Source organism: Lolium rigidum, chromosome 3 (genome assembly GCF_022539505.1).
Source record: "Lolium rigidum isolate FL_2022 chromosome 3, APGP_CSIRO_Lrig_0.1, whole genome shotgun sequence".
NCBI classification, from domain to species: domain Eukaryota; kingdom Viridiplantae; phylum Streptophyta; class Magnoliopsida; order Poales; family Poaceae; genus Lolium; species Lolium rigidum.
The window spans coordinates 400,566,435-400,580,263 of record NC_061510.1 but is presented as its reverse complement, the minus strand read 5'-3'; the positions used below and the strand labels follow the sequence as shown (position 1 = coordinate 400,580,263).

The 13,829-nt window shown below is 52.8% G+C and overlaps 1 protein-coding gene across 1 annotated transcript; it reads left to right on the top strand.

Annotated features, from left to right (window-relative positions):
• The first annotated feature begins 227 nt into the window (after window positions 1-227).
• On the top strand, window positions 228-9,040 carry LOC124700927 (putrescine hydroxycinnamoyltransferase 1-like). The gene is made up of 2 exons (XM_047232986.1): window positions 228-242; window positions 7,670-9,040. Exons 1-2 carry the CDS (start codon window positions 228-230, stop codon window positions 8,960-8,962), a joined length of 1,308 nt encoding a protein of 435 aa, XP_047088942.1. The 3' UTR covers window positions 8,963-9,040.
• The last annotated feature ends 4,789 nt before the right edge of the window (window positions 9,041-13,829 follow it).

Genomic DNA, 13,829 nt, shown 5'->3' with positions numbered 1-13,829 from the left:
GTACTCATCATATCGATGTCCATATAAGTGGAGGGCCCTATGATCATATGTGGAGGGGGACTTTTATTTATGGCGAGCCAAAGCCGGCTGACCGTCATCTCATGTGGACAAAGCTTCGCCAAATAAAAGACCGCTCGGATAGGCCTTGGCTCATGTTGGGGGATTTTAATGAGGCAATGTGGCAGGAAGAACACTTTTCTCATACGTCTCGTTCAGAGCGGCTTATGATGGATTTTAGAGAGGTCCTTTCTCACTGTGATTTACATGATATTGGTTTTATTGGCACTCCTTGGACTTTTGATAATAAACAGAAGGGGGATCGTAATGTTAAGGTGCGGCTGGATCGTGCTGTTGCGACTCCTACTTGGTCAGCTTTGTTCCCAGATCATAGATTGCGTCATATTGTTTCCTCTCGCTCAGATCATTGCCCTATTTTGCTGTCAGCTGATCATGTTACAAACTGGCGTCCTGGTGTGCCTATTAGACGCTACGAAATTGTATGGGAGCGTGAGCCTTCTTTACCTGCTGCCATAGAGGAAGCATGGTCTCGTAGGATTCCTGGACGGGACCTTGGGGATGTGGCCTCTTCGCTTCGGCATGTAATGGATAACCTGCAAGACTGGAGGAAGACGCACTTTAAATCTGTGCCAAAAGAAATAGAGAAGAAACGAGCTGAGCTAGAGAAACTGCGTGAGCTCACTGATGGACCAAGTATTGTGACTCGTCTTGGCCTAGAAAAGGAGATGGATGAGCTCCTATATAGGGAGGAAATTATTTGGATGCAACGCTCGAGAGTTGCATGGTTACGGGAAGGAGATCGAAATACAAAATATTTTCACCGGCGTGCGTCTAGACGCCGTCAGAAGAATAAAGTTAGGCGTTTGAAACGTGATGATGTCACTTGGACTAATGATAGTGCTGAGATGGGGGACTTGGCGACGGGTTTTTTCCAATCTCTATTCACCCAGGAGGAGTTAGTTGACCCGGCCATTATTACAGATTGCATGCAATCATGCATTGATGCGGACATGAACGCCAACTTGTGTGCCCCATTCTCAGAGAAAGAAATCAGTGATGCCTTGTTCCAAATCGGTCCTCTAAAAGCACCTGGGCCGGATGGTTTTCCGGCGCGTTTTTTGCAGCGGAATTGGGATTTGTTGAAGGAAGAGGTGGTACAAGCTGTGCAACGCTTTTTTGATACAGGGATTATGCCAGAAGGGGTGAATGACACGGTTATTGTTTTAATCCCCAAGAATAATGATCCGGAGGCTTTGAAAGATTTTAGGCCTATCAGCCTTTGCAATGTGATTTTTAAGGTAGTATCGACGTGTCTGGTCAACCGTCTTAGGCCGATACTCCAGGATATTATATCACCGACTCAGAGTGCTTTTATTCCTGGGCGTCTAATTACGGATAATGCATTGATGGCGTTTGAGTGCATCCACTCAATTCAGACAGGTTCAGCAGCTCGTAGGAATTTCTGTGCGTACAAATTGGATATGGCCAAGGCGTATGATCGCGTGGACTGGAGGTTCTTGGAAGGGGTTTTAGCGAAATTGGGCTTTCACAGTACATGGATACGGTGGGTAATGGAGTGTGTTACCACTGTACGTTATACAATTCGCTTTAACGGTCAATTGTTGGACTCCTTCACCCCAACTCGCGGAATCCGTCAAGGTGATCCTCTTTCTCCGTACCTTTTCTTATTTGTTGCTGATGGTCTATCTTGTCTCATTCGTAAGGAGATAGAGAATAACTCTCTTCGGGAATTTCATATTTGTCGGAGAGCTCCTGGAATTTCCCACTTGTTATTTGCGGATGACAGTTTGCTATTTTTTGAGGCCTCGGTTAACCAAGCTTCAGTAATTAAGTCCATTTTGAACCGATATGAAAAAGGTACGGGCCAACTTGTTAGCTTGGGGAAGTGCTCTATTTTGTTTGGAGATCAGTGCACCATGGAGGTGCAAGCCGAGAACAAGGATATATTGCAATATGATACAACCTGTTTTGAGGAGAAGTATTTGGGATTGCCTGTTCCTGAAGGCAGACTTAAAAAAGGTAAATTTGTTAAAACAAAAGGAAAATTTTCGAAGCATGCTAGCGATTGGTGCGAGAAGTATATGTCCTCGGGGGCGAAAGAAATCCTTATCAAGTCAATCCTTCAAGCTATCTCCACGTACGCAATGGGGGTTTTTAAATTCCCTATGGGTCTGATTGATGACTTGGAACAAATCATCCGAAATTTCTGGTGGGGAGATGAGCAGAACAAACGTAAGATGCACTGGTTATCTTGGGACAAACTTACTATGCCAAAGTCCCAGGGAGGTATTGGTTTTCGTGATCTTAGAATCTTTAATCAGGCTCTCCTCGCTCGCCAAGCATGGCGTTTGCTTCATTTTCCAAACAGCCTGTGTGCTAGATTGTTAAAGGCCCGTTATTATCCATCTGGTAACCTCATTGACACTGCTTTCATACAAAATCAATCTCAGACCTGGAAGGGTATTGTGCATGGCCTAGAACTGCTAAAAAAAGGTATTGTGTGGAGAATTGGGGACGGTTCCAAGGTTAAAATATTCAGAGATAACTGGCTGCCTCGGCCAGGGTCACTCAAAATTGATGGCAAACGCGGTTCCTTGAGAAGAAAGTGGGTCTCGGAGTTGATCAATCCAATCACTAGATCTTGGGATGAAGAAGCTGTTCGTGAATGTTGCTGGCCACATGATGCGAATACTATTCTGAATATCAAATTACCAGCTCGATCTACTGAAGACTTTTTAGCCTGGAGTGGAGAAAGCAACGGAATCTTCAGTGTGCGACCCGCTTATAGGATCGGTATGCAGGAATCTCGTCAGCAGTTCGTCTCTGGCCAATCAAGTTCTGAACCAGACGGCAATCGTAAAATTTGGCAGTTAATATGGAAGGCCTCTGTACCTCCGAAGGTGCGTGTGTTTGCATGGCGTGCTGCGACGGGTTCTCTTGGTGTGCTTGAGGGTTTACATCGAAGAATTAATACTATAAACCCGATATGTTCCATCTGTGGGCGCGAAGTGGAGGATACACACCATGCTTTGATTCGGTGTACCTTAGCCAGAGCACTAAGAGATGAACTTCGGAACCAGTGGACATTACCGCCAGAAGTAGATTTTCTGCAGGCTGATAGTGATTGGCTATTTACCCTTTTAAGTAATTCGGTGGCTGACGTACGTGCGAAGATCATTTTCCTACTCTAGCGGGCATGGCACCACCGGAACAACGTCATTCATGGCGACGGGAAGGCATCTATCACTGCGTCCGTCCAATTCTTGGTGAACTATCAATCTTCCTTTGCAGCGGTCTCGCCGGGTGGCGATGAGAAGCTCCTACAAGTTTCGTCCTGGAAAGCGCCAAGTGAAGGGAAAATCAAGGCCAATGTTGATGCCGGGTGGGATGCTGTCTCAAAGCAAGGAGGTGTAGGAATCTTCATACGAGACCACCGCGGGAGGGTAATTCTGACGGAATGGAAACTTATTCCTTTTTGTAGCAGCGCAGAGGAAGCTGAAGTTATTGCGTGTCTTGATGGACTTCGGCATCTGGTTCATCTCCGACAGTGGCCTGCTATTCTGGAGTCAGACTGCTTGTATGCTGTTCAGTCAATTTCGTCGGTTTCTGTAGAACAGTCATCCAGCTGGGCTATCATTTTAGAAGCTAGAGAAATTCTCAAGGTCTACAGAGAAATTGTTGTCTCAAAAGTGGATCGTGTAAGCAACGGTATTGCGCATGTGCTCGCGCAATTAGGCAAGGCTGGGCTTAGTGGTTCCCTTAGCAATGACGCTCCAGAATGTGTTAGGGAGCTGTTATTAAAAGAGAGGTTGTAATCTTCATGTATCTCGTTGCAGCAAGTTTTGACGCACTCTTTTCCTTACCAGGGTACCTAAGGGGACTGGAAGGTTTTTAATGAGGCGGCTTGCTTGCTTATATTGAATATAAAAAATAAAATAAAAACCTAGTGTTCTTTCACATCCGAATCCAGCCACACCCTGTATCGTCTTTTTCGCCGTGTCAACAGCGAGCACCCACCCGTTGCGGTCGTCGTCCCGGTGGTCGATCTTTCTGAGGAAGTAGATGACGCCGTCGTCCTGCAGGCTCAGGGTGGGCTGGCCAATGTGGAGCCTCTGCAACGTCGGCTGCGCCGTACCGGGATCGACCCTCAGCTCAGGCAGAGAATCACACAGGTCAGTGGAATCGAGCTCACAGTCCAGGTACCATGGCTCCGACAGCGAGTCGGTGATCTCCATGCTCCATAGTGAAGCTGACCATCCATCTGAGGTGAATCCGCCTTCATAGGTGGACGAACCCGGCACAATCCGGACCTGCAGGTGGACGCACTTGATGAAACCATCGACGACGGCAATGTCCCGACAACATCTCGGAGGGCCCATATAGACACCCCTCTTCTCCACGAAAGGCGGCGGCAGCGGGACGTAGCGAAGCGCGCGCCGTCCCTCGGCGGCGAGCACGTCGCAGAAGAGTATGCCCTGCCAGAGATCGACCCAGCCCACGGTGCCTTGCTTTCCCCCGATGTTGATGGTATTGGTAGTGCAAGGGTGAGAGTTGGCCGTCTCCTTGTTTGTCGGGATGGTCTCGTAGCTCCAGGCCATGGTGTCCTTGTGAAGCAGAATGAGTTGGTATTGGTAAGAGTGATGTGTGTGCGTGGGGCAGAGCGAGGCGATGGTGTAGCTGCAGTGAGCGCAGTCATGGTTGTCGCGGTGGCGCTGGCGGTTGGGGCAGTGGCGCACGATGCTGGTGTGGTGTGCGGGAGCTCCGTGAGGGTTGGGCTCTGCCCCATGATTCCGGCGTGATAGATGAAGTATTCGCTGATGTTGGGGTCCAAGCTATAGCTTTCATCGCCAAGGGGGACGCGGAGGAGGGCGAGGCCGCCGTCCGAGGCGACGATTTCGGGCTGCACCGCGAAATGCGAGAGCTTCAAGCTGCCGCTGTAGTGGACGCAGAAGTAGGATACGAGCGGCGGGGCGGCGGAGCAGAAGGTGACATGGATGATCCCCTTGCCACCCCTCATCTCGCAGGACGCGGTGGTGGCGTTGCGGCGTTCGGAGAAGTAAGCCTGGAGGTCAAGGAGCACGAAGCCGCTCCATGGATCGCCGTCTTGTCCATGAGCAGGCGGACACAGGGAGGCGGGCAAGATGACATCTTCATTCTCATATCTGATATCCTCCTCCTCCTGATCTTCATCCTCGGTCTGCATATGCTCATCTTCATCCGCCAAACGCTCCTTCTTCTCACCGAGATCACTATCCGCCCAGAAATACTTCATTTTCCCTTAGATCCGTACTGGAGTACTGCTTTTTTGTTCTTTGTTGACTCGATGCCGCCGCTGGGTGTCGATCAATTTATGGAGGAAAAAGGAATCGGTGTTGGATATTAAGTCGGAATCGGGGAGGAAATAGATTTGCAGCCCAGATCGAACTGGATCCGGATCCGGTCACGTGTTGGGACCGAGTTTAGTTTTCTAGACAGAAAGAGAGCCGAATAAGTATTCGGCCTCCGTTTGCCGGCCCATTAGTAGGGGCAAATTCAATCATATTTAGACGAAGGCTGTTCATATTTAGGCGATTTTTACATAGATAAAATGAAAACATAATTTAAAACATAAAAAGATGACGGCTAGCAGTCGAGGTGGGGTAGAAGAAGGTATAGTCCTCATCGCCGCTGATGTCGCCACCGTCAACCATCAGCTGGCCGCGGCACCGCTGCTGCTTCCCTGGCCGCCGTTGCCACTATGACTGTTGCCCTGGCCGGGATCGCCGCCGCTGCTGCTCCCCTTGCCGGCGTCTTCCTGTCGTCATCGTCGCCAAGGTCGACGACGAGGCCCAGCAATCGTGCGCCCTCCCGCTTCCGTCGGTGCTCCTTCTCCTCCGCTTCCCTCCTGGAACAGGCGAGCGCATACCAAGGCCGGTGGCACCTCTTGTAGGAGGCACGCATGGCCATGTGCTGGCCGGGATACTCCTCCAAGTCGTCGTTGCTCCGGAAGGCGATCTGTGTAGTGGCTTCTGGTGGTGGCGGCACCCAGTCTATCTCCTTCTTCAGATTCACGAGGCGGAGACGCCCGCGAGGAGGTAATGGTGCCGCGACACGGTCGCGGATGACGATCCCGTAAATGTTGCCGTCAGACCGCTTCCGCGGCGGCAGGTCGAGCTCCTTCTCGATCTCCTCCTTCATGGAGCTTCTGAGGCTGCGCGAGGAGACCACAGAGGATGCTGCCGATGTGGAGGAGAACCCCCGATTCCATGCGTTGTGGCGCCCAGACATAACCCAGGGGCGGCGAGTTGTTGCCTACCTAGATGTGATCCATGACAGCCGTCCGGATCCAGCACGGCGCGCCACACCATCGCCTCCGCGCACAAACGTTCTTGTGTGTGGGGGGGGGGTGGTGGGCGACGCCATCGTAGGTCGTGTGCTCCTGCTCGCGCCTAGGTGAGGTTGTTCTTGGGATCCCAGGCACGATCCCAATGGCATTCCTCCGTCAACCGCGCCCACGCTGCGCGGATGGCCGCCATGTGCTCGTGGCCTTGTGGGATCGGCGAGATTGATATCCGCCGACGCTGAACGCCGCTCGCCGCTGGGGCACCATGTCAGGCGGGGCCATGTACCCCGCCTCGTAAAGGAAGGGCGCCTCCCAATCATGCAGCGACCTCCTCCTGAAACTATTTGCCGCCGCGTCATCGCCGTCGTAGCAAGCCGCCATTGCTGAGGGGCAAGAAGTGGCTAGGAGTTGGTGTGGTATTTTCGGGAAGAGCGCGCTGGGCTGGGACAGATCTTCCTGAGACTTCAAGTTGTGTTGGCCGGTAGTACTTGGCGGCATGGTTCTGTGGCGTATCGGCGGCGACCGCGATGTCCATAGGTGATCGCGCACATGGAGGAGGTGATGCTTGGCACCACGGTGGTATCGGTGGCTGGTGTGGGGTGTGAGGAGAGTCTTTGCATCGATCTACACCGTGAAAATGGCCAGTGAAATATAGCGGAGGCGGCATCATCCAGAGCGGGCGCATTGGGGCAGCTACGCATATGTACTAGGGCAGATCTAGGCTCCTCTCTTGCATGGGACGGTTTGGAGGTTTAGAAATCTCGCCGGGAGCTGGCGATGGACTGCTATTGCTGTGCTCGGTGGTGTTGTGTTGGCTGCTTTGGCTTGTATAATCGTTGGATGGCTTTTACTAGCATTTGCTAATTAATAAATAAAGGTTGTGTGTATGCAGAAGCTGGAAGATGCTCCTACTTTTGAAAAAATATACGCGTGATAGCAACATATGCAATACCAAGAATATTAGACGATGTTCCTATTCTTGTAATTGTTGAGGATCCTTCTTTTAGTTCCACTACTATGGTGGCATTCCATTCGAGCATCTGATTCTTTTGGCCGGAACTTCTGGATCGGAAGCTCGATATTTGAAAATAATTTGGACACTGTGCGCGTGTGTAACTTTGTATTTGTGTTTCTGTGTATATGTTTGCGCGACATGAAACTGGAGTATAAAATGGAGGAAGCGCGAGAGCTGCAAAGAGTGACAATACCTCTGTCTACTTTCTTCTTCGACCTCAGCTTTCAATCAGCGCAAGGAAAATGGGTGCCTTGCTGTCGAAGAGGAGGAAAAGGAAAACTGGTGTGGGGGAGGTGAAGGTGGTGGAGTCGTGCATGGTGACACCCAGCGAGGAGACGCCTAGGCGAGGCCTGTGGCTCTCCCCGCTCGACCTCATGCTCATCAACCGAGGCCACACCCCCACCGTCTACTTCTACCGCTCCGACTCCGGCGCCACCGTCGAGCACTTCTTCGATGTGGCCAGGATGAAGGTGGCGATGGCCAAGGCTCTGGTGGCCTTCTACCCGCTGGCCGGTCGTCTCGGCGTGGGCGTCCACGGCCGGGCAGAGATCGACTGCGCCGGCCATGGCGCGCTCTTCGTTGTCGCTCGCTCGGGCCTCACCGTTGACGACTTCAGAAGCTTTAGGCCATCGCCGGAGCTAAGGAGGCTCTTTGTTCCCCGCGTCCAGCACGACTCGCCGTCCATCATGTGCGCCGTCCAGGTGACCTTCTTGAAGTGCGGCGGCGTGGCGTTAGGCACCGCGATGCACCACGTCGCCGCCGACGCCATCAGCGCGTTCCACTTCTTCCAGACGTGGTCCGCCTTCTCCAGGAACCCCTCGGCGGCGCAAGAACTCCCCGCCGTCCACGACCGCACACTCCTCCGCGCGCGCTCCCCGCCCTTCGTCCACCCCGACGCCCTCTCCGTCTTCTGCCCCAAGCTGAACCTATCCGACCCGTCCGGGCCAATCGTCAGCGAGACATTCGACATCTCCAAGGACCAGGTCGCCGCTCTCAAGCGTGCCTGCGCCGGGGACAGCGGCCGCGTGAGCACGTTCAGCGCACTGAGCGCCCACGTGTGGCGGTGCGTGTGCGTCGCCCGCCGGCTGCCTCCGGACGCCACGACGCGCCTCACCTTCCCGGCCAGCGTTCGGCGCAGCCTGAGGCCGCCGCTCCCTGCCGGCTACTTCGGCAACGGGATCATCTGGCTGGGCGCCGCTGGCAAGGTGCGCGAAGTCACCTCCGCGGAGAACCTGTCCTCCGTGACCGGCCGCATCACAGGCGCTGTGCGCCGGATGGACGACGAGCTGGTGCGCTCGGCGATCGACTACTTCGAGCTGAGCCTCGTGGAGACGGACGGCCAGCCGGCGCCGGCTGGCTGCATGCCGGAGACCGAGCTAAGGGTGATCAGCTGGCTGGGCATGCCGGTGTACGACGTGGATTTCGGGTGGGGAAAGCCGCTGGCGATGGTGCGCGCTGAGTCGGAGCGCGCCGGGTTTGTCTACCTCATGGACGGCGGCCAGGGGGGCGGCGGCGTGCGCGTCCATATTTGTACAGAGGCCGAAATCCTCAGCGACTTCCAGCGCCTACTCTATGCCAAGCTCTAGCTCTAGGCTTTAACTCAAAAGCCTAGACATGGACTGTTTCCTTTTTTCAAAAGAAGAAGGAATAACCCGGACTCTGCATCAATGCACATAACTTTTTATCAAGGCGGCGGGTGGCGCCAGCGTTCGTGCCATACGCCCATACCCAGTCTACCGTGTTGCACACCTCGCCGCCTGTGCTCCTTGGTGGCAAGCTCTACATGGTGACCACCGGCCGTACATGGGTGAACGAGAAGCCCCGTGAACCTGACGGGTTGCTGGAGGTCGATGTGGCGACCGAGGCGCACCGCACGTTTCCCCTCCCGTTCGGGGCCGACGAGTAACCACTCGAGCTGGGATCCTCTGGTAAACACCTTCGAGATGAGCGGGCGGCTATGCCTCGCGGTCGACAGTCTCAGGGGTCAGGTCACCACTATCCGGAAGATCCAGTTCTGAGTCGGATTCAAAGAATACAGTTCGGAAAGAAGGCCCAGTGAGGCTTCAGCACGGAACCGTTTCGCTCCGCGTCGCTCCCCGCGGGCGACCGGGGCGAACCTTAGCCTCACCCCGCGCCCCGCCCTCCCTCCTCCTCTCCTCCCCGCCGCCGCCGGCGAGCGCCGCCGGGCAAAGCCCACGTGGTGCCGGCGGCGGCGGGCTCTTCCTCACCCGCGCGCGGGGGGCTCTGCGCGGGACAGATGCAGCCGGCGGCGATGCGCTTCGGGGCATCCGGGATTCGGTCCGGCGACGGTACGGCAAGGCATGGCGGCGGCGGCTCATGGCGAAGGAGGTGGCGGCGCAGCGCGAGCCAGGGCAGGCGGCGCAGCGCGGCGACGGAGGGGGCAGCCTGGCGGCGCGGCGCAGGACGGGGCAGCTGGGCCCCGATCTGTGCCTTGTGGGCACTGACCATGGCCAAGGCGGGCCTGGGCAGGGCCGCCGCCGGCGGGGCACCCTCCGTGCTGCACTGCGGCTGGATCTAGGTCTGGGCCAGGCGGGCCCAGATCTGGCGGCCCGGGCAGCTCTGCGTTCGTCCCCGATCTTGCTCGGGCGAGTCATCGGATGTTCTTGCCGGCGTTCAAAGGCGAGTTCTTGGATGCCGACAAAGTGACGGGCTTGATCGGCGGCGTGGTGGCGTCGGTTACGGTGCAACTATGTCCCCGGGCGTTGCGGCGGGGGTGCACCTTTGTGGCGGTGTGCGGCCTCGGTCGGGGCTGCCTTGCGAGGAGTGAGGTCGCGGTGACGCCGCTCTTGGCGTCTGCCTAACACATGGTGGTCTGCCGGTGGCGGCATGGGTTGGCTCGGCACAGAGCTGCAGTTGGATGGCATCGGCGACGTGGGCATAGCAGCGCGGTAGCACGTCTAATGGGGCCTGTTCCGGGCCTGACAGGCGGTCGGGCCTGATCTAGGCCTAATTGGTAGTGCTACCACGTCCGAACGGTGGGCACCTTGTGTGCCGGAGGGCGGATCCCCTCCCCTAACTAGCGCTGGCCCTGATGACTGTCAGCTATGGTGTTGGCCTACCCTGTCCAATCCGTCGGTGTTGCCGCGTGGTGGCTAGTTCATGGGCTCGAGCTCGCGGGATGCCGGGGCGGCGGCCCCGGAAGGCGGACTGCACGGTTGGCTCTACGGCGGGCAACGTTGCGGTGGTGGTGGTCCCACTCTTCGGTCATGCGGATGGCGTGGAGCGGACGATGGGTGTTCCTGGGGTTGGCGGCGCTTCGGCTTTGGTAGCTCCCAGATCTTGTTTCGGAAACCTACCTCGGTGGCTACGGGCGGCTAAGTTCTCCGGGCATGGTGTGAGGATGCTTCCGGGCGAAAGCTCAGCGCCTTAGCACCAGCAACGGCGATGCCTGCGGGTGTCGCAACCCTCTTGGGGGCGTCGTTGTGGGCATCCTCCCTGCGGGATGGCTCCGGGTGAAAACCTAGACCTTGCGGTCTCGACGGCGACGGCGTAATGCGTCGTTACCCTCTTGGGGGCGCTGTTGTGGAGCTCCGTTGCAACTCGGGCTGTTTTCAATGTTGCCGCAAGTTTTGGTTTTCGTGTTCTTTTTGTTTATTCTTGATCTGCTTTGTAAGAGGTTCTCCTCACCACCATGTATCGGTTCGGCCGTTGCGGCTTTATTTATAAAGCGGGGCGAAAGCCTATTTCGAGGAGAATACAGTTCGTGGGTTACACAAGCTGTACATGAAAATCAAATGGCCGAAAATTTGAAAGCATAAGTAGCCCATGCATCTTGTAAGCTTCTACTATGCTTCCACCCAAAATTCATATGGGCCTGTCGCGACACCAATGGTGGATTTAATGTGTAGTCATACAAATAATCTGCAAAAAATCAGTTTCTATTGGAATTATTAGCAATTTCTCCATAATTTAATTGATGAAAGCAGTAGATAAAACATGACTAAAAATGTTGAGATTAAATTAGTCATGCAAAACACCATAGAGTAGAAAAGCAACAAGTCTAAACTAATTGGTAAGAGCAATATATTATCTGACAATGAGCCTAAACAAATTGGTAGGAGAATGAATTGAAGTATGATCTCATAAGCAGTCATCCAACAAGTGGAGTAGTCTCCCTTATAAGAAGTTTAACTCTCTCTAAACTAGCAAGGTGGGACTAATATTTTATCCCACCCTTTGCCATGCATGAATGGACCAATTTGTTGGAGATATGCCCAAGAGGCAATAATAAAGTGGTTATTATATATCTTTGTGTTTATGATAAATGTTTGCATACCATGCTATAATTGTATTAACCGAAACATTGATACATGTGTGTTATGTAAACAACAAGAAGTCCCTAATAAGCCTCTTGTATAAATAGCTTGTTGATTAATAGATGATCAAGGTTTCGTGATCATGAACATTGGATGTTATTAATAACAAGGTTATATCATTAGGTGAATGATATAATGGACATACACTCAAATAAGCGTAGCATAAGATCACGTCATTAAGTTCAGTTTGCTATAAGCTTTCGATACATAGTTACCTAGTCCTTCGACCATGAGATCATGCAAATCACTTATACCGGAAGGGTACTTTGATTACATCAAACGCCACTGCGTAAATGGGTGGTTATAAAGGTGGGATTAAGTATTCGTAAAGTATGAGTTGAGGCATATGGATCAAGAGTGGGATTTGTCCATCCCGATGACGAATAGATATACTCTGGGCCCTCTCGATGGAATGTCGTCTGATTAGCTTGCAAGCATGTGAATAGTTCACAAGAGATGATATGCCACGGTACTAGTAAACAGTACTTGTCGGTGACGAGGTTGAACAAGGTATCGTGATACCGATGATCGAACCTCGGACAAGTAAAATATCGCGCGACAAAAGGAATCGGTATCGTATGTAAATGGTTCAATCGATCACTAAGTTATCATTGAATGTGTGGGAGCCATTATGGATCTCCAGATCCCGCTATTGGTTATTGGTTGGAGAGAAGTCTCAATCATGTCTGCATAGTTCACGAACCGTAGGGTGACACACTTAAGGTTTGATGTCGTTTTAAGTAGATATGGAATATGGAATGGAGTTCGAATGTTTGTTCGGAGTCTCGGATGGGATCCAGGACATCACGAGGAGATCCGGAATGGTCCGGAGAATAAGATTCATATATAGGAAGTCACTTTCCAAGTTTGGAAATGATCCGCTGCATTTATGGAAGGCGCTAGAATGTTCTAGAATCTTCTGGAAGAAATCACCATGGAAGGTGGAGTCCCGGTTGGACTCCACCAACCCTAACCAGCCAACCAAGTGGGAGGGTGGAGTCCATGGTGGACTCCACCTCCTTGGCCGGCCAAAGAAAGGGGGGAAGGGGAGAGTCCCTGTCCCTCTAGGTTTCGTCCATATGACAGTTTTTGAATTGGGGTCTTATTCGAAGACTTTGGGCAAACCCTTGGGGTTCCACCTATATAATGAGGAGGAGAGGGAGGGAGCATCCTACACAAGTTGGCCGCACCATCAAAGGGGGCTCCCTGGCCGGCGCCCTAGCCACCCCCTCTCTCCCAAACCCTAGCCTCTCTCCTCCTCCATCTTCTCCCACAACGCTTACGGCGAAACCCTGCCGGAGATCTCCATTGATGCGTGCAATTAACACACGTCCGTTGGGAACCCCAAGAGGAAGGTGTGATGCGTACAGTAGCAAGTTTTCCCTCAGAAAGAAACCAAGGTTTATCGAACCAGGAGGAGCCAAGAAGCACGTTGAAGGTTGATGGCAGCAAAGTGTAGTGCGGCGCAACACCAGGGATTCCGGCGCCAACGTGGAACCTGCACAACACAATCAAAGTACTTTGCCCCAACGTAACAGTGAGGTTGTCAATCTCACCGGCTTGCTGTAACAAAGGATTAGATGTATAGTGTGGATGATGATGATTGTTTGCAAAGAACAGTAAAGAACAATTGCAGTAGATTGTATTTCAGATGTAAAGAATGGACCGGGGTCCACAGTTCACTAGCGGTGTCTCTCCCATAAGATAAATAGCATGTTGGGTGAACAAATTACAGTTGGGCAATTGACAAATAAAGAAGGCATAACAATGCACATACATATATCATGATGAGTACTATGAGATTTAATCAGGGCATTACGACAAAAGTACATAGACCGCTATCCAGCATGCATCTATGCCTAAATAGTCCACTTTCAGGTTATCATCCGAACCCCTTCCGGTATTAAGTTGCAAGCAACAGACAATTGCATTAAGTATGGTGCGTAATGTAATCAACACAAATATCCTTAGACAAAGCATCGATGTTTTATCCCTAGTGGCAACAGCCACATCCACAACCTTAGAACTTTACATCATCGTCCCGCATTCAATGGAGGCATGAACCCACTATCGAGCATAAATACTCCCTCTTGGAGTTACAAGTATCAACTTGGCC